The sequence below is a fragment of the Pteronotus mesoamericanus genome, unplaced genomic scaffold (genome assembly GCF_021234165.1).
Source record: "Pteronotus mesoamericanus isolate MK-2021 breed Mesoamerican mustached bat unplaced genomic scaffold, CSHL_Meso_final scaffold_705, whole genome shotgun sequence".
In the NCBI taxonomy this organism is placed as follows: domain Eukaryota; kingdom Metazoa; phylum Chordata; class Mammalia; order Chiroptera; family Mormoopidae; genus Pteronotus; species Pteronotus mesoamericanus.
Window position 1 is genome coordinate 15610736 of NW_026555326.1, and position 20677 is coordinate 15631412.

Genomic DNA, 20677 nt, shown 5'->3' on the forward strand with positions numbered 1-20677 from the left:
ACTGAATAGGGTTTGGTGTGCGGCCGGGGCGGGGGGGATCACTGTGCGTGTTTTGGAACAGGAGGGTTAGCCATAGGGACCCCAGGTTGATGGTAGGGTGCTGCCTCTGACCTCTCATGTTGGGGACAGGGGTTGGAAGGGGAAAGACAAGCCAAGGGAAAGTAGCAGAAAATGTCAAGGACCGACAACTGAAAACAAAGGGGACTTCAGTTCTAGAAGCAGGAGTTACATCATTCCGAGCTTTTAAAGGATTAACTTTTTGATGCCTCATCTGGGGGGACGGCAAGGAAAGGCCCTTTTCCTTTTGATCCCTCCATCCCTCTTGCTGCCACAGGCACACGTGCTCTCTGAGTCCTACTTCCAGGAGAGGCTTCAGTCACTCTCTCCCCAGAACCGGTGGGGCCCTAGCCTGGGTTGCTACTTCAGGGAACATATGAGTAAGATTAGGTAAAATTGGGAACATCTGAGTTGGGGAGGCTGCGTGGCCCCACCCTTCCTCCTCCCTGGCTGGCTTATCAGAGACAGCTGTGAGGGGAGAGGGGCACCTGAAGTGCCCTTTTCCCCCAAATCAAGACTTTGCTTTACCTGATGCAGACTCTTTCCCAGGCCCCACCGGGTCTGAGTCTGGGAAAACAGCTTGGGAAACTGTTTCAGACCACCTCTGCCTTTTAACCAACCTCCAGCCAGGGATCATAATTCCCTCTTATTGAACTACAATGATTTTTTTTTAAGGCAGGAAGCCCTAAGGGAACCTGCAGCTCCCGAGAGAAAGCAGTGGGGCCCTGAACTCAGGGAGTGCAACTGCGGCCAGATACACACACGCACAGACAGACATCAGTCACCGGGGTTCTCTAAGGACAAGGATCACCCGGGGTCACCTGAGGGGAAAAACACCGAAGCCCACATGAAGTCAGGGCAGGAGGGCCTGGGCGCTGCGCCAGGAGCGAACACCCGAGGGAAGACGTAGTGGAGATGAAACAGAGAGCCAAACTGGCTCTGGCCACATTTATTACAAAACAGCTATTACAAATCGACTGTAAAAAAGATCCCCGACAGCCCCAGTGAACCTGCAATGCCCCCACCCGACACAGCCCCTCCCTCAGCTGCGCATGGGTGGCTCTCAGATTCGAAGGTCCCCAGCTAGAAGGGCTTCGTACCGGGCAGGTGTGAGGGGCAGGTAGGCGCCCCCTGCCTGGTCTAGAATGTATAGCGAGTCGGACAGGGCGCTCGGGTCAAAGCCCTCCTTTGCCATCCGAACCTTCTGCTGCTTGAAGGTCTCGGTGGTGGCCAGAGACTCCTGGGGAGAGGGCACCAAAGGGAGGTGAAGAAAGGGGCACTCTACCAGCCCCTTTCTTCAAGCGAGGTGCCTGAATTTTATTAACGGGCATGTCCGGGGACAATGGGTAATGAGGCCAGGGTTTAGGGGGAAGGAGGTGACCGGGAAGAGGAGCCAGGCCTAGACAAATGAAGGGGTGAGGAGCACGTCTGGGAAGTAGCTGTTCTTTCTCTTTGGAGTGTATTATGTGGGGGCCCCTTTGTGGGGTTTGGGGGCTACCGACTGCTACGCATGTGTGGGGTGAGAGGTCACAGCAGGAACGGATGGTTACCTGGAGCCTTAGGAACCGGGGCCAGGCATAAGGTGGCAAGTTCTCAGAAACATGGGCGTAGAGCTGCACGAGGTCCAACAAGTGCGGGGGACGCAGAACCAGGGCCGCCATTCCAGCCCTGCCTTCGTGCCCTGAGGGTTGTGGGGAAAAGGCTCAGCCCAAGTCACACCAATTCCGGGCGATGGGCCGGGTGCCCCCAACCCCCCATCAAACCCCCCATGCTTGGGCACCTGGCACAGTAACTCCATAGACGTTCACCTCCTGGAGAAAATCCAGGGCCTCCAAGGCCTCCGCCACCTCCGTCGTGGCCACGTTCTCCCCCTTCCACCTGCCAGAGAGCAGAGATTCAAAACGAGGAGTCAGGAGTCAGGGCCTGAAGAGCTGGGAGGGGAAAGAGTCAGGGATGAGGTCAGGGTGCCAGGCGGTCACGGGGAAGCAGGGTTAGGTCCGTGATGAGGTTCGATGAGGGGCTGGGCTGCGGCAGGAGATTGGCGTGCCGAGGGTCAGGGGGCCTGGGTCACAGAGATCAGATGCCTGGGACGGACTCAGGAAGTCAGGGACAGATACCTGAAGGTGTCTCCAGTACGATCATGAAAGCGAAGAAAGCCTTGGTCATCGCAGACCAACAGGTCCCCAGTGTTGAAGAAAACATCCCCAGGCCGGAAGACATCCTTGAGCAGCTTCTCCCTGCCCAGGGCTGAGTCCCCGGCATAGCCCAGGAACGGGGACTGCTGGCTTACCGGTGTCACCAGCAGCCCTGGTTCACCTGGCCGGATCACAGGCGTCAGGGGTGGCTGCCCCCCTCGCCTCTCACCCCAGTCTCCGATGCCAATTCCCCTTTGCCAGCGTCACTACCCTGCCTGAGCACAAACCTGAAGACGTGGCCACACAGTGCCCTCGGGTGTCCCGAAATGGCTCCCCTGTGGTGACATCATAGCGAATCAAAGAGAAGGGGAAGACATGCTGGAGGAAGGGAGACCCAGGCACTGAGTCACTTCAGTTGCACGAGCCCCCTCCCAGCCAACTCCCGCTGTCACATGGGGTCTCCACTATCCTTCCCACCCCTCACCTTGTAAAGCCAGGACGCTCGGCCCACGGCACCTCGCTGTTCTGTGTAGTTGAAAGTGGCCACGTTGCCCTCCGTCAGGCCGTAAGTCTCCAGCACCTTCAGGGGCCCGAAGCGCCGCACAAAACGCTCCCAGGTGTCTGGGCGCAGCCCGCTGCCCACCGCCAGCCGGACCTCATGCCCGCGTTCTGCCTGGCTCTGTGAGGAGCGCAGAGAGGGGCAGGCGCTTCAACACCAACATGCCCAACATGCCAGCTCCCCAAAGTGAAGTCCTGTCCCCCCCATTCCCTAAAAACCCTTTCCACTGTGACACTCAGATGCCTAAGCATCAGATGTCCTGCTGTTCCGGGCCTCCTACCCTACCCTGCTATTTTCTTCTTGCTGCCTCTCCCTCCGACTCTCAGACAACTGTCGCAGTATCTCCTGTCCACTGCCCATCTCCCTGCCTTGGCGGTTCAGCCCAGCGTCTGTGCCCACGCACCGGGGGCTGGTTGACAAGATATCGGCATAATTCCCCGATGTACTGGAACACCGTCACCCTGTGTTTCTGGCAATCCTCCCAGAACTGACCAGCCGAGAACTTGGACTTCAGCACCACTGTGGCTCCTGCCAAAGTGGGGGGGGGGGGGGAAGGAGGTGAGGTTAAGGGCTGCAGTGGGAGCCCTGATCCTCCTCTTCCCAACACTAGCCTTCACTAGAGTGCAGCTTCCCCGTGGCATTGCCGCTGTGGGTGGGCAAAGCCAGGTGGGCCCTCATTCACTTCCACCCGTGCCTCAGAGAGGTGAATGCCCCCTTCCTCTCCCCATCCCCAAACAGTCCATCTCTGTACCCTGCCCCAAGCCCCAGCCCTCTTCTTTTGCCTCTTTCTGGGCTGACACTTGGGTCCCCTTGCCCCTGGACTCTAGAGTTCTGTGAACCATGACCTCCCAAATTGCCCAGTCTGCAGTTCAGTGCGGGGGACATGTCTCCATTGTACTAGGAGCTCCTGGAGAGTAGGCCCTGCCTCCTCGTTGCCCTGGACTCTCTGCCTGAAGGACTCAGGGGCACCCCAGGTTGGTAGCACAGCAGGTGCTCACTAAATGTGTTCTAGAGGACTGAGCGGGGGTTGGGTGGGGGAGACTGACCAATGCCCAAGCAGCCCACAATGCCCAACAGGGAGCCAGACATGTGGTAGAGTGGGAGGGCCAGGTAGATCACGTCCTCCTGGTGGACGCCGCACAGCTGGTAGAACCCCTGGCACTGCAGGACCTTCAGGTGACTGATCCGAGCAGCCTTGGGGAGGCCTGAGGGTGGGGGACCAGAGGAAGGGGCTCAGCTCCAAGCCCTGCCTCCCTCCTTTGCCCCTGCTGGGTTTCCCACAGAAAGAGGCAGAGGCAAGACTGAATCTGAGAAGGGAAGCCAGACTGCCTTGGAAATGTGGGGAGTCCGGGGAGGGGGGGAAATCATCAGGGGTGGGAGAACTGGCGAGAGAGAACATGGGTGCTGGGATTAGCGTCTCCTCTGGGGGCGTCTGGAGGGGTGGCTTGGGAGTTCAGCCCCAGTTCCTGTTCCCAGTCCTTTGCCTTCCTCTGCCATAGTTTCTGGGAAGCAAGCATGGTGTCCAGCCCTCACCAGTAGTGCCAGAGGTGAAGATGTACAGGCACGTGTCCATTATGCTCTGGGGGGCAGATAGGTACCCCGGCACAGGCCCATCCAATTCAGCCGAGACCTCAGCCAGCAAGTCGCTGATTCCAGCAGAATGGGTTTCAGGCCCTGCAGCCCACAGGTGGAGTCCCATGGCTCTCAGGGCGGGCAGGTCAGGCTCCAGTGACTCCAGGAACTCTGGATGCGGAAGGAAAGCGCACAGCTCCCACGGCTCTACCTGCGGTCACCCCGAAGCCTCCCCTATCCCCTAGCCTATTTGCGCCGCCACTCTCCCTCCTCCCCCTGCTCCGCACCGCTTTCAGGTGAGAGTGAAGAGTATAGACATCCCCTCACAGGCCCGAGACCTGGAGCCTGACTCTTCGGGAATCCTTGGAGAACCAAAGCCCCAGCTCCATCCCTTCGCAAATCCAGAGTTGTATCCCCACCCTTTGCGAACCCCAAGGTAACTTCCTCGGTCCCTCCGGGGCCCAACCCTTCTAACTTGCGACACGCCCCTTTCCTGCGGGCCCCGCCCTGCGGGGCACTCCGGCTTTACCTGGCGCCAGCACCAGCGCGTTCGCGCCGCAGCTGCGGAGGCAGTGCAGTAGGGGTCTCCGGCGCAGGGCGGTGGGCACAAAGGCCGTGCGCAGGCCGGCCTTGGCTAGCCCGAACCAAAGCCACAAGAACTCCGGGCAGGCAGGGAGGAGCAGCGCCACGGTGGCTCCGGGTACCAGAGGGGCCGCACCATTCCCATCCCTTGCGGCCCGCGCCCCACCGCTTCCAGCTGCCCCCTCGCCCTCCCGGGCGCCTCCTGAAGCGCCGCCGCTGACCTCTTCCCAGCCCCGCGCACGCAGGAAGGCGCGCGCCGCCCGATTGCTCTGGCGCTCGGCCTCAGCGTAGCTGAAGCACCGCGCGCCGTAGATGAGGAAGGTGTGCGCCGGCCGCTGGCGAGCCAGTTGCGCGAGGCGCCAGGCCAGGCTGCAGCCCCCTTCGGGACTTTGCGGGTCGGCTGCGGCCGCGGCCAGGGCGCGTGCTTGGAGCGCGCGTTTGCAGCGTAGGGCGCGCACCGTGAAGGCCAAGTCTGCTGCCAGCCAGCGCCACTGAGGCCAGAGGTGCAGCAGCAGCGGCAGCAGGAGCAGCAGGAGCAGCAGCAGGAAGGTAGCCATGGTGCCCGCTTCTTCGTCTCGGCGCCGACTGGCCCCAGCCGTTCGCAGCCAGCCCTGACACTCGCTTCCGAAAAACGAGCCTCTCGTTCTGTCTCTGAAACCGCTCCTTCACGGGAGCGCGCGCGCGCTGGCACACGCCCCTTCCCCCTGGAGAGCGGGGGCGGGCGGGGGCGGACGGGGGCGGCCGCAGCACTCCCGGCCTCCCACCCCCAAGCTCCGCCCCGGGAGCGCGTCCTCCCAGCGGCTCGCCCGGCCCCCAGGCGGTCCTGGGCAGTGCTCACACCTTCCTTCAATCCCAGGTCATCTCCTTTGAGGTCCCTTCCCTTGAAGGGCGGTTTAAGCCTCTGGCTGGACTTTGGCACCCAGGTCTGAGAACCAGGGCGTTTGGATTAAAGTCGCTCGCTCTCTCTTCTACCTCACCGGCGCCCGTGACGTGAGGGTGCCACTACTCTCCCCCAAGAGACTGGAGAAGTCGGCCCCTCGCGCTTTCGGCGCGGCAAGTCTCGGCAGGGCAGCCAGACCCACGCCCGCGGGGCTGGGCGGGGACCGAGTTAAGTAGGGGAAAGGTGGAGGCTCAGCCCGCTAGATTTCCGGCCCCTCCCTTTAGGCAAGGGTGCAGTAATTGGGGCCAGCCAGCCAATGCTTTCCATCCTGGTTTTAATTGGGGCAAAGGAAACTGGGGAAGGAGGAAGGAAAAGAGGCCTCTGCCGGTTGAGACTTTCAAAGGATGGAGTAGCAGCTTTGAGGGAGTGGAGAAGCTGGATTCCGAGACCAGCTTGCAGGCTGCATGGGCACTGTCTGCAGTCGGCCTGAGCCTCACCTCGCTCTCTTCAGGGGCCACCCACCCTCCCGCACAGCAGAAAAGCACAGCCGCGGAGCTTTCTGCTGGGACACAGACTAGGAAGAAAGAGGGAGCCTTCTCCCTGGTGACTTGACTTCCTCCACGTGTCCTTCAGGATCCGAGTTGGGAGCGTGCCTGGCCTCTCAGAGTTGGCATTCGTCCTTACTAAACGGAGTATGACAAATTCTAGCTTTGGGGAGTCTCTAGTTCTTGAGAGATTGTTAAGGACAGACCTCAGCCTCCTGGGAACTGCTGCATCAATTTCTGCCTAGACAGGTCCGTGCCTGGCCTTCGGGCCAGTGGCAGCCGGTATGACGGGGGTGGGGGGTGGGGAGAAAGCCAAGCTCCCTCTGCTCTTCAGACAGGAGAGGGAGACAGGCAGGGGAAAAGGGGAAACTGTGAAGCCACAAGGAGGGGTGCCAATGAAACAGACTACCTGTACATGCAGGGGCAGCAACTCCAGCACAAAGAGGCTCTGGCTTGTTTTATTGTCATTTAAAAACAACTTTTAAAACACGATTATCTCTGGGGGGAAAAAAACCAAAGACGACAACCAAGGAAATGGGACCATTCGACAGTTCTGTGGAACACGTCTCTGAGCCTCGCTGGGGCTCTGGCCCAGCTTGAGGGGCCAACTTCAGGCCAATGCAAGGCTCCTGGGCATGCCAGGTGGGGTGGTGGCCTCAGGTTCCTTCCTGAACTTTATCCCATGGGAAGAAACAGGCAGCAAGAAATTGTCACTGATTAAGCGCCTCTTTTATCCCGGTGTATGGAGAGCAACTATGAAATGCCTGCTCAGGACAGATCAAGATCTGAAGGGGAACGTCAGGAGGGACACTTGCACACTTGAGTCTTTCCTCCGTGTCTCTCTGGCCAGCTGTCCCTTTGCCATTTCTCCTCTTGGTTTAAATAGCTCTTTGGGAGGCTGGGGGAGGGGCAGGGTCCTGAGGACTCCCACCACCATCCAGGTTTTGCACAACCTCTGGCCTCACTGGGAACCCAAGTGTTGGTGGGAGCAGCGGTGTGACGGGGCTGGAGGCCCCCGGGAAGGGGAGGGAGGGCTGGGGGCTGCATGGCAGCTTATCAGGCCTCCCGCCAGGTGAGCGTTGGGACGGGGAGAGAAGGTGTCTCCCCTACTATCTCCCCAGCCCCTATTAACCCTCTGATTCACCAAGGAGGGGAGGCGAGTCCGACTAGGGGCGGGATGGGAGCGGGGGCCTCAGTCACTGTCAGACCCCACTGCAGAAGACCCCTTCCGTTTCCGTTTGGTGGGTTTCGGTTTTGTGTCTTCTTCCTCCTGGAAGAGATGGGCAGGGGGAGGGCGGTGGTCATTAGCCTAACAGCTCTGCCTGGCCTCTACCTGCACCCCACGCTCCCGTTCCTGTGCCCTGGTTGGGGGTCTCACCGAGGCACTGCTAGAGCCAGTCTCTTCCTCAGCATTGGGGGGCTGTGTCGCATTCTTTCGACTCCGGGGGCTGGACAGAGCTGCTTTTCGCCGACTCTTGGGTGGCTTGGTGGAAGAGTCCTCGTATTCCTCGGCCAGGGAGAAGAGGTCGCTGAACCTGAGGGAAAGGAGGGTCAGCTCTGTCCCTCTGACCTTCCTCCCACCTTTTGCTCTGCTCCATGGGGAGGCCCAGCTCTCTACTTCTCTTCAACCCCAATCTTATTGGTCATACAGTTTGTATCCCCAGCTGGCCCCCTCCCTGAGGCCTTCTTCTGCTACGTCCCCAGGAGACTCACTTCATCTTGTGGGCTTCGTCACAGCTCGCCTGGACGTGCTGCAGAGCCTGGAGAATTGGAGTCTGGCTAAAAACTAGAGGGAGAAAGAGGGGACAGCAGGGAAGGAAGAACAGTCGATGTCTGGGAGCTTAACAGTTGGTACCCAGGGGAGATTTTCTCCTGTCCCTGCCCCCACCCGGCTCTAGGGGCGGTCTGAGCCAGGGCAGCACCAGGCATGCTAGACTCAAGGAGGGCTGGGACGCATACAGTTCTGCTTGGTGTTGGTCAGGTTGAGACGCAGGTTGTCCAAATGCTCCAGGATCTGCTCCAGAGTCAGCTGGGCCAGCTTGCTGCTGGAGCTCCTCAGGCTGCAGGGAAGTCAGGAGAACCGGATTCTGAGCTGGAAGTGAGGACTCCAGGAGAGCAAGACTCTTGCCCTGACCAGGGTCCCTCCTGAAGGCACAGGCAGCCCAAGCAGGGAGAGAGCCCAGAGGGCTGGGAGGCGAAAGGTGGGGTCAGGGAGGCGAATTATGAGAGACCAAGCACAGAGCACTAGGAAAAGAGGGGAAGGGGCCACCATGGTCCTGCATGCCATGTAGCTTCAGGCCACCAGATGTCACCCACAAGCCAGGCAGGGACAGCACAACTGCCCGGGCGATGGCCCGTGGACAGTGGCAGCCTGGCCTGGAGGATCCTGCAGGGCCTACTCTCACCTCTGCCTCTTTCGTGGGAGGCTGTTGTTCTTGATGAGCAGGGACTTGATGTGCTCGGCCAGCAGCTCGTCATGCTTCATGCACCAGTGTCGCAGGATACTGGTGGTGAACTGGTCATCGGGGTGGCAGGGCCGGCTCAGCACCATCTTTACCATCTCCTCGCTGGGCCTGGGGCATGAGAGGGGCGACAGGCACCCTGCTCACGAAGCTGACCTCAGGAACCGCCACGTCTCTCCCACATACTTATTCCCCAAACCGCAGCCTTCCCCACCCCTGCCCCACCCAGGTCCCACTGTAGCTTCCTACTCTCACATCCCTCTCCCTCTTCTCTCTGGGCAAGGAATGCCTGGTTTCATCCTTCGCAGAAGCCAGGAGACAAGAAGTGAGACTTTAGTTTCTGTGGTAGTAGAAGGTGCGTGCGTGTGTGGAAGGAAGCCCCCCCCCCATCTCCCCCACTTTGCCCCAAACAGACAGGAAACGGGGCCGGGAGGTGAAAGGACAGCATGTGCTAGGTGAACACCGCCCGACTCCGGCCCGCTGGATCTGAAGGCCGCCCTGGTACCCAGCCCGGGGAGGCACACGGAGACGGCTGGGAAGCCATAGCCCCCACACAGCCCCCCAACCTTCCTTCTTTTAGGACACCCTGCGCCATTTCTGGTCTCTCAGGCAAGAGAAGAGAAAAGGTGGAAGGAAGACAAGAAGGTAGGAAGGAAAAGACACACATCTGTTGCCCCATTTATGTGCAACTGTTGCAGCAGAGCCTGTGATGGAGGGAGGGGCCTTGGCCTCCTCTCCCTCTCTGCTCTACCCAACCCAGCAGGGAGCACAGCAGGTTGAGGAAGGGGGTGGTGTGTGACCCCGCTGCTCTGACCCTTCCTCCTCTTGGACTGGCCCTGTGGTGGCCTCAGGAGCCTGGGGGAGGGAAGCAGAAGCTACTGGGATTAGAACTGCTGTGGCAGCAGGAAACAGGGATGTCCGGTCCCCACCTCCAGGGCAGCTCCTGGTGGGCAGGGGGGTAAAGTCAAGAGGAAGCCCAGATCCCAGGGGAGCTGCTTATTTGTAAATCACTACGGGAAGGGCAGAATAAGCCCATGTCAACAAGAGGAAAAAACATGGCCAAAAGGGCAGGATTAAAGCCCCTGATTCAGTAGCATCTGTTGGTATGTTGGACTGGTGGCTCTTTAACTCCCAGGGTAGAACTCACTTCTCTCTGCGGAGCTGAAGCAGGAGGCAGGACAGGGCCTCTGGGTGCTCTGCAGGGAAAGGGCAGAGGCCATTCAGAGGAATGTATAATTCCAGGAAGACATCCTGGCACCTCTCCCATCCCCCAACCAACAGCCACTGCGAGGAGCAAAAACAAGCTTCAGGAACCAGAAAAAACAATCCCCTACCCTACTCCTGTAAAACCCCGGGCCACCTGAGCCCCACCCCACGCTTGGCTGAGAATGGGCCTGCAGGACTCAGCTGAGGGCACAAGTGACTGACGGGAGCCTGTCCTTCCATAGGACACTTCAGTAGGAAAGGGAGCAGTGGGTCTGGGCTCTTCTGGACGTCTGTAGAGGCCTCGACCTTGCTCCAGCCAGACTGGGAGGGTCCCATCACCATGCTCCCGACCCACAACCCTACTCACCCTTGTATTTGAGGTGCTGCAAGATGGGGATGATGGTTTCTAGAGGTATGTTGTGGGCGAGGAAGAGCTGCCAGGCACAGTACTGCTCAAAAGTTTCCCAGTCTAGGCTCTGGACTGTGAGACAGTGAAGAGACATTTTTTAAAATCTTTTTTTATTTTAGAGAGGGACAGGAGGTTGGCGGGGGGGGGGGAACAAAACACTGACTTATTGTTCCACTTATTTATGCATTCACTGGTTGATTCTTGTGTGTACCCTGACCACGGACTGAACCCACAATCTTGGCATATCGGGGATGGCACTCTAACCAGCTGAGCTACCCGGCCAGGACAGGACATGAAGAGTCATTTAATATTTGTTCTCATTCTCTCTCTCCATCTCTCTCCCTATCAACCAGCACCCTAATCCTAAGCCTACAGATACTCTCTGCCTTTCCACAAAAAGCCTTTTTCCAAAGCCTTCAGATAGCTTCTGTAGTCCCATCAGCCCGGAGGCTGGAGGGTATCTTTCCATTTTACAGAGCAAGAAATAAATCCTGAGAGACATGGCCCAAGATTCCCCAGGAGGGCAGAGTGCCATTCTATCCCATTCTCAGCCCCAGCCAGCTTTCCTGTTACTACACAAGGGCTGCCGCCCCGTCTTCTCCCGTGGTTACTAAAAGGTCTGCTCACTTACTGAGTATGTTGAGGACTGAGTCTTTTCGAAACATGACCAGGTTCCCCATCATCACATGGCAGACCAGCTCCTGGAGCTGAGGAGGAGGAGGAAGAAGGCATAACCCATTGGTTCTAAAAGGGGCTGGGAAGCTGGTATGGAAGGAGAAGCAGGAGGGGTCATATGGGGAAAAAAATCAGAGGAAGTGAAAACCCTAGTTTAAAAGGATGAAGAGGAAATGGCATATGATGAATGCTAGGGTTTCTGAGTGGTAACCACAGGCCTATCTGAGGCAAAAATAGTTAAGAAAAACCATCCCTCACACACTGAGGCAAGATAATGGCAGCTTCTCTAGTTGCTATAGTCTGGGCCTCTGACCCATCCCAGCTGGTGCCTGAGGAGGAGGGATGGGCCATGGGAGGCGAAGCTTTGGATTATGGGTTTGGGGGAAAGAAAAGGGCTTTTGAGTGTTCAGTTTCCTCCTCTATGGATGGGGCAACTGAGTGGGGAGGAGGAAGAGAAATGAGACCTTAGTTCAGGCCTGAGAATGGACATAAGCAAAGCTACAGCCTCTTGGGGACCTATGCGTGGTGGAAAGGTCAAACGGAAATGGTCAGAAATGGTCTGACCATTTTCATCCTAAGTCAAGGGGAAGACCTCCTGAGATCAAAAAGCAGTCCCTTCACCTTCCCTGTGGAACAGAAGTGCCCAAAGAATACAGAGAAGGGGAACTCCCGGAGGACTGCCAGCCCAACCTGCCCCGTAGGGCCCTGCCTGCCTTCCCAGTCCGACCAGGGACAAGCTCGCACCGCGGCAGCCTGGCGCGGCACGGGCTCTGCCAGAAGCCCCGATTTCCCCAGTCCTGCCTCCCACCCCTCTCAGGATGACAGCTCGATGTTCACCTGTGCAGAGTCAATAACAGCCACAATCATGTTCAGCAGCTCTCCACTCCGCAAGGTCTCATCTGGAAACTGGAGAGAAAAAAAGGGAAAACGGGGCAGGAGTCCAGGGTGTGCCCCTTGGTTCTCACTTCAGAACCCATTCCCGTGCCTTAACAAATGCTCAGGGGTTGGCTGGGTTGGCCAGACCACGGGGACCCATGAAGCTAGGAACCTAACCACTGAGAACCAGGTTATGTTGTTTCTGTGAGCATGCCATGGTAGCGTGTGTGTGTAAGGGAAGGAGAGGGAGCTACGCAGAGACACAGCTGGAGCTGAAAGGGCCTGGACATGACATGGTCCTTTCTGTCTGGTGACAGAATGCGCATTTGTATCTCTGGCAGCAAGGAAAGAAATCCAATTAATTCTGACTCTCAGCCAAAGAAGAGAAGGTGTAGAGAGTGTGAGTGTTCAGGGTGCAGGGGGTGGGCAGGATGCCTTCTGGAGAAAACAGTTCACCAGGGAGGGCGCAAGGAAGGAAACTGCCATCCGCTGGGCACCGGCACCGGCACCCCTCCCCGTCCAGTTTTAGTTGAGATCACAGTTCCTCCTGTCATGCCCATACCTCGTGCCATGATTTCCCAGTTCCTGAGAATTTTCACCAGAGGAGGAAGAGCTGATACCTCCTCCTTGTCCCAGTTTCTAGAGAAGACTGACAGTGAGCTGGGGAAATGAAAGCTGAATCTCCACCAGAGACCCTGGTCTTTGGGAACCATTAGAAAGACCCTGAGAGTGAGCCATCAGCAGGCAAGCGGGCTGAGACCTGAGAATGTGGGTCTGCTTGGGGGACCTGTCCTCGGTCCAGAGGATGGAGCCAAAGCCACAAAGCCAGGTATACAGGCCCACATCCCAACTCATACAGCAACACACAGGACAGAAACTTGGGGGCTTTTAGGTATTGTTAAATCTTTAATAGAGAGAGGTAGAAGGAGGGGACAGCTGTGGTGTGGGAAGAAATGGCCTGCCAAGGCCAGTGGGGTGGGTAAAGGAGGGTCAGGGCTGTATGCACTTAGATGGAGCACACCACTGCCCCATCCCCACGAATACGGACGGCACTGACCTCCGTGTAGATGGAGGGTGTGAGGTGGCACAGCAGCCGCACGTCATCCTCCTGGCAGGCCTTCATATCCATCATTAGGCAGGTGTGCAGATCGCCCAGCTGGGTGGCCTGGGCAAACGACTCGTACAGGTTCATCTTCCCTGCGGCTGCTTTGCTGCAAGACCAGTTAGGCCTAAGCCAGCAGCCTGGCCCCAGCGCCCAGCCTCAAACATCCCTCCAGCAGGTGCCCACTAGAATCCCTCTGCTACGCCAGATGCCCAGGCTGGCCTGTTTCATGGCTCTCCCTGCTTCCCCAGGGGCTTGATAACTTACGGGAACCAGGACACACTCTTCTTTCTCCCCACCCTTCCCCAGTGCTCCAGGCAGGGCTCTGACCACAGTGAGTTAGCCACTCAGTGGGGAGAGAGTCAAAAACAGGAGAAAGAGGGCTCAGGTCAGGCTACAGAAAGCGTTCTTTCCTGCTTTCTGGGCTCGGAGCAATGAGGACATTAACACACGGACACCCTTACCTCTCAACATATATAAAACTTAACTGAAAATGGATCAGGGGCCTACATGTAAAAATTAAAAAATTAGATACTTCTTAGAAGAGTACATAAAAGTATAAACCTTTTTTTAAACAAGTATTTTTCTTTTTCTTTTTTTAAGATTTTATTTATTTACTTTTAGAGAGAGAAGAGAGGGAGGAAGAGAGGGAGAGAAACATTGATAAATTGGTTGCCTCACACTCACTCCTAATGGGGGACCTGGCTCTCAACCCAGACATGTGCCCTGACTGGAAAGAACCAGCCACCTTTCAGTTCTCAGGCCAGTGCTCAATCCACTGAGCCACACCATCCAGAGCCGTAAGCATAAATCTTCATGATACCAAAAGCACAAGTGACAAAAGAAAAAATAAAATGGACTTCATCAAAATTTAAAACTTTTGTGTTTCAAAGGATGCCATACAGTGAAAAGATAGCTCACAGAATGGGAGAAAATATTTGCAAACCATATTTCTGATAAGGAATTTGTATTCAGAATATATAGAGAACTCTTAAGAATCAATGAAAAAGAGGACAAATAACCCAATTTTAAAAATAGGAATGAATTTGGACATTTCTCCAAAGAAAATATGCAAATGCCCAATAAGTACATGAAAAGATATTCAACATCACTAGTCATCAGAAAAATGCAAATCAAAACCACAATGAGACACCACTTCACACCTATTAGTATGGCTATAATCAAAAAGCCATACAATAAGAATTGGGGAGCATGTGGAGAAATTAGAACTCACACACTGCTGGTGGGAACGTAAAATCGTTGCAGTCACTTTGGAAAATAGTTTGACAGTACCTCACAAATTTAAAAATAGTTATCATTTGACTCAGCAATTCCATTCCTAGGCACATACCCAGGAAAATGGGAAACATTGTCGACCCACAAATTTGTACATGAATGTTCACAACAGCTCTGTTCACAACAACAAAGTGGAAATGACTGAAATGTCCATCACTGAATGAATGAGTAACACAAAATGTGCTATATCCATACAGTGGGGTATTATTCAGCCATAAAAAAGGAACAAGCACTGATTCATGCTGCCATGGGATAAACCTTGAAAACATTATGCTAAGTGAAAAAAAACCAGGCATGAAAAATCACACACTGTATGATCCCATTTATATGAAATATCCAGAATAAGTAAATCTACAGACAGAAAGCAAATCAGTGGTTAACAGAGCTGGGTAAAAGGGAGAATGGGAAATGACTGCCAAAGGATACGGGTTTCTTTTTAGGGTGATAAAAAGGTTTGGAATCAGACGGTAGTACAACTCTGTGAATATACTAAACCACTGAATTGTACATTTTAAAGCTGTTAGTTTTTTAAAAAAGAAAACACATGGAAGGCCCTGGCGGTGACAGGCAAGGGGGAGGGACCAGCGTGCGCTCGGAGAGAGGCTCTCCAGAATGCCTGGCCCTCCTCCATGTGGGGGCCGTACCCACCTGGCCCGCAGGTAGTAAAGTAGGTGGTAGCCAATCTTGGGCTGCTTCTGATATAGCTCGGAGAGAAGGTCCAGAAGCAGCGAGAAGCTGCTGTTGTCTTCCTGCATCTGGCATAGGTTCCTGGAGGTGGGAGATGGGAGGAAGGGAGCAGAGCTTTATCTAGGGCAGATTCTCCTATGGAGCCTGAGGAGGCACAGTTTATTTGTGCCCACTGTATATGCCTTCCTTCCTGGAAAGGGGGTCCCATTACCAGGAAGGAAGCTCATGTGTGCTATGGATGGATGGCACAGCAGTGCCTCCTACAGTTCGATACTTACCTAAATATTAGGTAGAGGGGCTTCCCCACAGATTCCTCCAGGGACCTACAAGAGGAAGGTGATATATGAGAGTCCAGGTGAGCGGAGAGGGTGGGCTGCAGGCAGCTGTTGTGGAGGACCAGCTTGGGGCAAGATGCCAGCCTGCTCCTTTCCTAACTAAAAGTAAACACCCTGCTGCTCTAGAGGCTTGGTCACAGAGAAAACTACATCTGGGTTGTCATCGTCACTGAAAGCAAGATTCCCACCCTTCAGGGAGGATCCAGGAAAGGGTCCAATCACACCTGAAGGGCTGCCGGGCACAGGAGCGGGGGTGGGGCACACAGGATGGGGTGCTAGTCCACTGCCCCAGTACACTTAGCTCTCAGCAGGCAAAAATAAATCCTTGTGCAAATGAGTAAGTACATGTGAGAATAAAATCAATCGAACACATTATTTTTCTCAGGTCCTCAGCAAGGTGCCTCTTGGACTGAGGCTATTAGGGCACACTTCTGGCTCCCAAAGGCCTAGAGGGTCAGAAAGACAAGTCTTACTCCTCTGTGACCTCCTCGGGCAGCACCTCCCCTCGGAAATGGGCCTTGAAGAGCTCCTGTAGGCAGGACGCAAGCACGGACAGCTGCTCCGAGTCAAAGTCTTCCTGGATAGTGAGACAAGGGAGGGAGTTATCACCACCAGGTCCGAGCCTTACTGCCCGCACTACCCAGACCCATCCGCGGCCACCTCCAGGATTGACCAGTCCTTCCGCCCAGCAGAAGGGACCACTGGGCGACAGAAAGGGGAGAGTCAGTTTCCAGAGAAGCTCAGAGCTGGGCAGGCTGGGCTGCTTCCTTTCTAAAGAGATGGGTTCCTTCTTACCTCCAGGACCTGGTCCACAATTTCCTGCATGACCTCACACTGGGCCTCTGTATCACTGCAGTGCGGAAGTGAGAGGAAATCTCAGGGACGTCAATGATAGCAGAGGGCAGGACACACACCCAGAGCAGCAAGCACACTCACACACATGGAGACAAAACAAAGGAGCTCTGTGTAAATCCAGACTCGTGTGGGGAGGCTTGGGGCAGATTCTGCTGCTCTCTGGGCAGAGGCCCATAGAGAAGAGAAATCTCTATAGCCCTGCTTCAAAACTCAGAGGCTCAGAACATGCAGAGTGAGAATATACAGTGGGGGGCCAGGGTGCTGAGGAACGAGGCTGCCCCATGCGAAGTCCATACTCCTGTACATAAATTTGCAGAAGGTACCTTTCATGTAGCTCCAACTACTTCTCCATAGACTTACCATAGCCCTTCCAACACCACTATCCTACCACCCCACTAAGCACCCGAGAGAGAGGCTGGGGCAGGATGCCCCAGGGCTCAGAACGGGGGCGGGGGGGGGTGCACCTACCTGCCCTTCTGTAGCTGGAGCACTTTGTCCCTTAGGGACTCATCCAGCTGGTCAAGGTAAGGGGTGATATCAACTGGCTCCTCCACAACTGTCTCCTTGATAGGATGGAAGCGAAACTCTCTCTTCTTTCCTGAAGGAAGTGATGTGGGGGAAAGTGTCACTTTGCCTAGACACCAGCAACAGAGACCGTCCCCCTGAACAATCTGTCCTTCCTCACATGTGCACTCAGTGCTACTGAGTGTCTGAACCACTTCCCTGAAGGTGTGCATGCCCTAGCCCCGAGGAGGAAATAAGGCCAGAGACCACTTCACTCTTTTTCCCTCCTGCTTCAGTGCTAAGTGCAGGGCTTGGCACCTTGGTGTCTCAGCCAGTATCCCTGTTAACAAAACTCAGAGAGGCAAAGGGGATAGAGAAGCCACAGAGAGGCTGCTCCTGCCAGTCGGGTCCTCCGAAGTTGACACACCCTGAACTACTCTTGCTTCTGGCCTCACCTTTGCTGTTGAGATCCTCCTCATCATCACTGAAAGCTGCCTCTGCGTTGTCATAGCAACTCTCATCCTTGTCTGACATATGGTTGTCCATCTCCATGGAAACTGGCTCCTCAATTTTGACTTGGGAAAAAAAAACAAGACATTTAATGATCTCCTGTGTCCTCTAACATGCCCCACGTTTAGAGAGGAGGACTGAAGGGCAAGTGAGAGAATAAACAGTTCATGACCTAAATGGAATACGGACCCTGGAAGGATAAAGGTCTTATCCTCCCAACCCTCCAGGACTTGTGGGGAGATTCTGCCAGGAATAAAACAGCACAGGTCATGACTTCTCTATGCTCAGCTCAGGATCAGTGTGTAGATAAGACCAAGGACAGTCCCAAGTGCTCTTTAATTTAAAACCAAATTGGGAAGTATTTGCTGGGCTTAACCCCTCCCCCAAAACAAAAAGTGTGTGTGTCTGGAATTGGGAGCAAGACTTGAGACCCAACGTGACAATCTTTCCCCAAGGCCAGGGCCCTGGCCTGGGAAGAGAAGAGGTGGACAAGGTTCAAGTAAGGTAAACACATTCCATGAACATCTCTACCTATCGAAGGCAGGTTAATAGAGGAAAAATAAGAGTTAAGAGAGCAAAAGAGATTAGCACAAGTCAGATAAGACCACAAGGAGAGGGAGAGCCAGGAAGACAACATAAAAATGAGTAAGAAGAGAACAGGTGAAGGAAAAACAAATGTCGGATGTCACAGAGGTTGACAGCTGCCCAGGGATGATCCCTAAACAGGGGCTCTAGCCTGAGAGCTCTGAATGTCTCCATCTTTTGACGCAGGTGATGAAATGGGAGCGTTCCATACCTTCCACAGGTGGGCTGGGCGAACTGCAGAACTCAGGAAATTTCTCTCTCAGCATCGCCCGCAGCTCCTTATCCAATTTAGGGTTGTCAAACAGGGGAGCCAGATGCCTAATGGGGAACATGAATGGAAATCAACATCAGAGCTCCTCACTTCTAACTCAACATGGAGATAAAGGTCTAAGCCCAACAAGTATAACTGGGCTACCCTCAGATCCTTGGAAAGGGTAGTAAGGGGACAGGGAAGGCATTTGAAATCCTTTGTATTAGGGCAGGAGAGAGAGCTCTAAGAGTCAAGAGAACATATGCCTAGCTGTTTGAGGTAGAGCCAGTACTTTTTATACCTCTCAAGGTAAAGGGTCAGTGGTGGTATGGCAGTATCTGGATGTGCCTGACCTAGGGAAAAAGGGACAACAACCCTTCCCTCTGCCCACAGACTCCAACAGTCCTTACGCCAAGACCCGTTTCTCCACAATGTGGTTGAGGGAAGAAAAAACACCCTGTCGCACATGGCCCTCCAGTGGTGGATAGAAGTTGGGGATGATCTAGAAGGGAAGAAGGGGTGCAGAGAATGAGTACGGGGCTTTCCACCTGGAGTGTCCTGCTGAACTAGATCTAAAAATACTGGAATGCTTCATGAGCTTGGGAGTCGTCCCTACACAGGGGACATGTTACTCTTCTCTGTGTAGTTCCAATTTTAGTGTATGCGCTGCCAAAGAAAACACAAGCTGCTCTCCTTTTGCTGGGGGGACACGACAGTATGGCTGCAGAAAGGGCTGGAATGTTTCTGACCATTCCAGGCTGCTAATATGGGAAACTTACTGGACCTGGCTGCTCTTCAAGGAGACTAGATTCTACGTTAAGTCATCATCCCTGAGGTTGAGAAACCTCACAGAGACATGGAAAGACCCAACTGGAGATGGTGGAAATAAGAGAAGCATTCACTAACTTGGGGGGATGGGAACTACTACTACTTCTCCTCCCACAGACAAGGGGCATTGGGAAGACCTATTCAGTGACCTAGAAGGTTAGAGGGGACATACACTTAACTCTGCTCAGCCAGGCATGAGAAGACAGCAACAGCACTTACGCGACACATGAAGTCCAGGAGTGTGGCAGTGATGGCTGGATGGGGCTTCATGGAGTGATGCATAACCAGGATGGCTGGCTCTGGAGAACATGGAATTAAAAGGGCCCCCATATCAGATAGTCTGTTCTCAGCACTATAGACCAAGTGATCAATATATATGAATGGCTCCAGGGAGCTGGGTCTATCCCTGCCCCCTACTCCTACTGAGCAGATTCAAAGGCAGACAACCCCTCAAAGAGCTGGTAGGCCTCATCTCCCCTCTGGTCCCCAGTACTCAGCTTGGAGGAGGGAGGTAGCAGGATGCAATACAGCCTTTTCCTCTGCAGAGAACCCCCCGCCCCATCCTGAAGTCCAAGCATCAGCCTACAGGGAAAAGAGGGTGGAGTACTGCTTGGCCTCATCAAAGCAACTTTCCTTCTAGGTCAAGGGAACACTGATGAGGAACAACGGAACTGCTCCCAGATAAGCTGCCTCCAGCCCAGGCTGCCCTGTGATTTATGACAGCTATCACCAAGACCCAGGGGTGAGAGGGGTTGGGGGGGGGAGGGTGGCCCTGCCGGGTCTCAGTCACATACCTATGTTCATAATGCTATCCTTGTCGGGGCTAAAGAACAGCCAGTCGTAAAACAAAGCCAGCTTGGCATTAGAGGCAGCGACATTTGACTGGAAGAGAGGGGGGAAAAAAAGAGGGCTAGCTTCATCAAACAGCTCCCTTCCCTTCAGAACCCCAAGACAGATTCCCGGGCCCACAATACTGCTCTGTCTATGAAACTCAGTTCCTATGAGACAAGATGGAACCACCACAGGGGTGAGGGACACGCAAGTCCATACAGGAGTGTGAGTAACCTGTGGTCTCACCAACCCAGGGGCTGGGGCTCACCTGGGGTCTCACCACCAGTGGAACACACCCTGATCCCATAAGGGAGGGCACCTGGGCCTGGGAGACCCTGGTCATCCCTGAGCTGGGACAGCAGTAGTCTGAGCCCTTGGACTCTGCAGGCACATTCCTAAAGGAGTGACCTGTAGGAACAGCCTGCTGTTATATCTGAATCAGCACATTCCAAGGACCCAGTCATCAGATGGGGGAGTAGAAGCCCTGTCAAAAGAGGTGAGAGGGCAACTAAATGCCATGGAATATAGTGTCCCACCCTGGGCACAGGAGGAAAATGCTGGGAAGGAGATGGCTCCACTGTGAATTCACTACTTTAGGAGAAGAGAGATCCAAAGCCGATCCCAAAAGGCATGGAAGTGAGGGTCTGAGGAGCACGAGCTCTGGATCTGAGAAAGGACTAGCCATATGTGATTTCTAGAGGCAGGGATGCTTAGAAACCCAGGCTTGCGGACTGGCAGTAAAGGCATAGATGAACCTGTTCAACCCCAAACCCAGATGGGAAATAATGAGTGCAAGTAAATTTCTACAGACACGAAGGGGTGGGGGGCAAGGCTGAGACATTCAGGAAGCAGAGTGAAAGGGGGCCATCTGGGGTTGGGGGCTTAGAGAGTCAGAAAGAAGCATGGAAATATGAGGAACATGAGGAAAAAGGGACC

At 54.9% G+C, this 20677-nt stretch overlaps 2 protein-coding genes and 1 non-coding gene across 4 annotated transcripts in view; all 3 read right to left on the reverse strand.

Moving 5' to 3' along the window:
* Positions 1-1017: 1017 nt before the first annotated feature.
* On the reverse strand, positions 1018-5620 carry SLC27A3 (solute carrier family 27 member 3). The gene is made up of 10 exons (XM_054563410.1): positions 4853-5620; positions 4285-4494; positions 3798-3956; positions 3155-3279; positions 2677-2871; positions 2480-2570; positions 2175-2373; positions 1838-1935; positions 1608-1738; positions 1018-1297 (listed from the first exon to the last, which is right to left on the reverse strand). Exons 1-10 carry the CDS (start codon positions 5460-5462, stop codon positions 1121-1123), a joined length of 1995 nt encoding a protein of 664 aa, XP_054419385.1. The 5' UTR covers positions 5463-5620; the 3' UTR covers positions 1018-1120.
* Positions 5621-6631: 1011 nt separating this feature from the next.
* Positions 6632-20677, reverse strand: part of INTS3 (integrator complex subunit 3) — a 36612-nt gene continuing 22566 nt past the window's right edge. For both annotated transcript variants that reach the window (XM_054563318.1, XM_054563317.1), the window contains exons 12-31: positions 19705-19792; positions 19130-19209; positions 18493-18584; positions 18044-18150; positions 17193-17312; positions 16702-16831; positions 16174-16228; positions 15852-15955; positions 15322-15366; positions 15005-15124; positions 13016-13169; positions 11920-11988; positions 11039-11114; positions 10366-10479; positions 9940-9988; positions 8736-8903; positions 8290-8390; positions 8044-8116; positions 7709-7865; positions 6632-7600 (exon numbers count right to left, since the gene is read on the reverse strand). In XM_054563318.1, the coding sequence (XP_054419293.1) occupies positions 7523-7600; positions 7709-7865; positions 8044-8116; positions 8290-8390; positions 8736-8903; positions 9940-9988; positions 10366-10479; positions 11039-11114; positions 11920-11988; positions 13016-13169; positions 15005-15124; positions 15322-15366; positions 15852-15955; positions 16174-16228; positions 16702-16831; positions 17193-17312; positions 18044-18150; positions 18493-18584; positions 19130-19209; positions 19705-19792 (1980 nt within the window). In that variant the 3' untranslated portion in view covers positions 6632-7522. The remainder of the gene's footprint in view (positions 7601-7708; positions 7866-8043; positions 8117-8289; positions 8391-8735; positions 8904-9939; positions 9989-10365; positions 10480-11038; positions 11115-11919; positions 11989-13015; positions 13170-15004; positions 15125-15321; positions 15367-15851; positions 15956-16173; positions 16229-16701; positions 16832-17192; positions 17313-18043; positions 18151-18492; positions 18585-19129; positions 19210-19704; positions 19793-20677) is intronic.
* LOC129062480 (U6 spliceosomal RNA) lies at positions 18658-18764 on the reverse strand. The gene has a single exon (XR_008528275.1). It is a non-coding gene; the product is annotated as a U6 spliceosomal RNA (small nuclear RNA).

Excerpts from the sequence above, each read along its gene's own strand:
- SLC27A3 (XM_054563410.1), bottom strand. The coding sequence starts at position 5,462 with ATGGCTACCTTCCTGCTGCTGCTCCTGCTGCTCCTGCTGCCGCTGCTG. Across the intron at positions 3,957-4,284 it reads CTTCACCTCTGGCACTACTG|GCCTCCCCAAGGCTGCTCGG; the intron begins GTGAGGGCTGGA and ends CCCCACCCTCAG. Across the intron at positions 2,872-3,154 it reads ATCTTGTCAACCAGCCCCCG|AGCCAGGCAGAACGCGGGCA; the intron begins GTGCGTGGGCAC and ends CGCTCCTCACAG.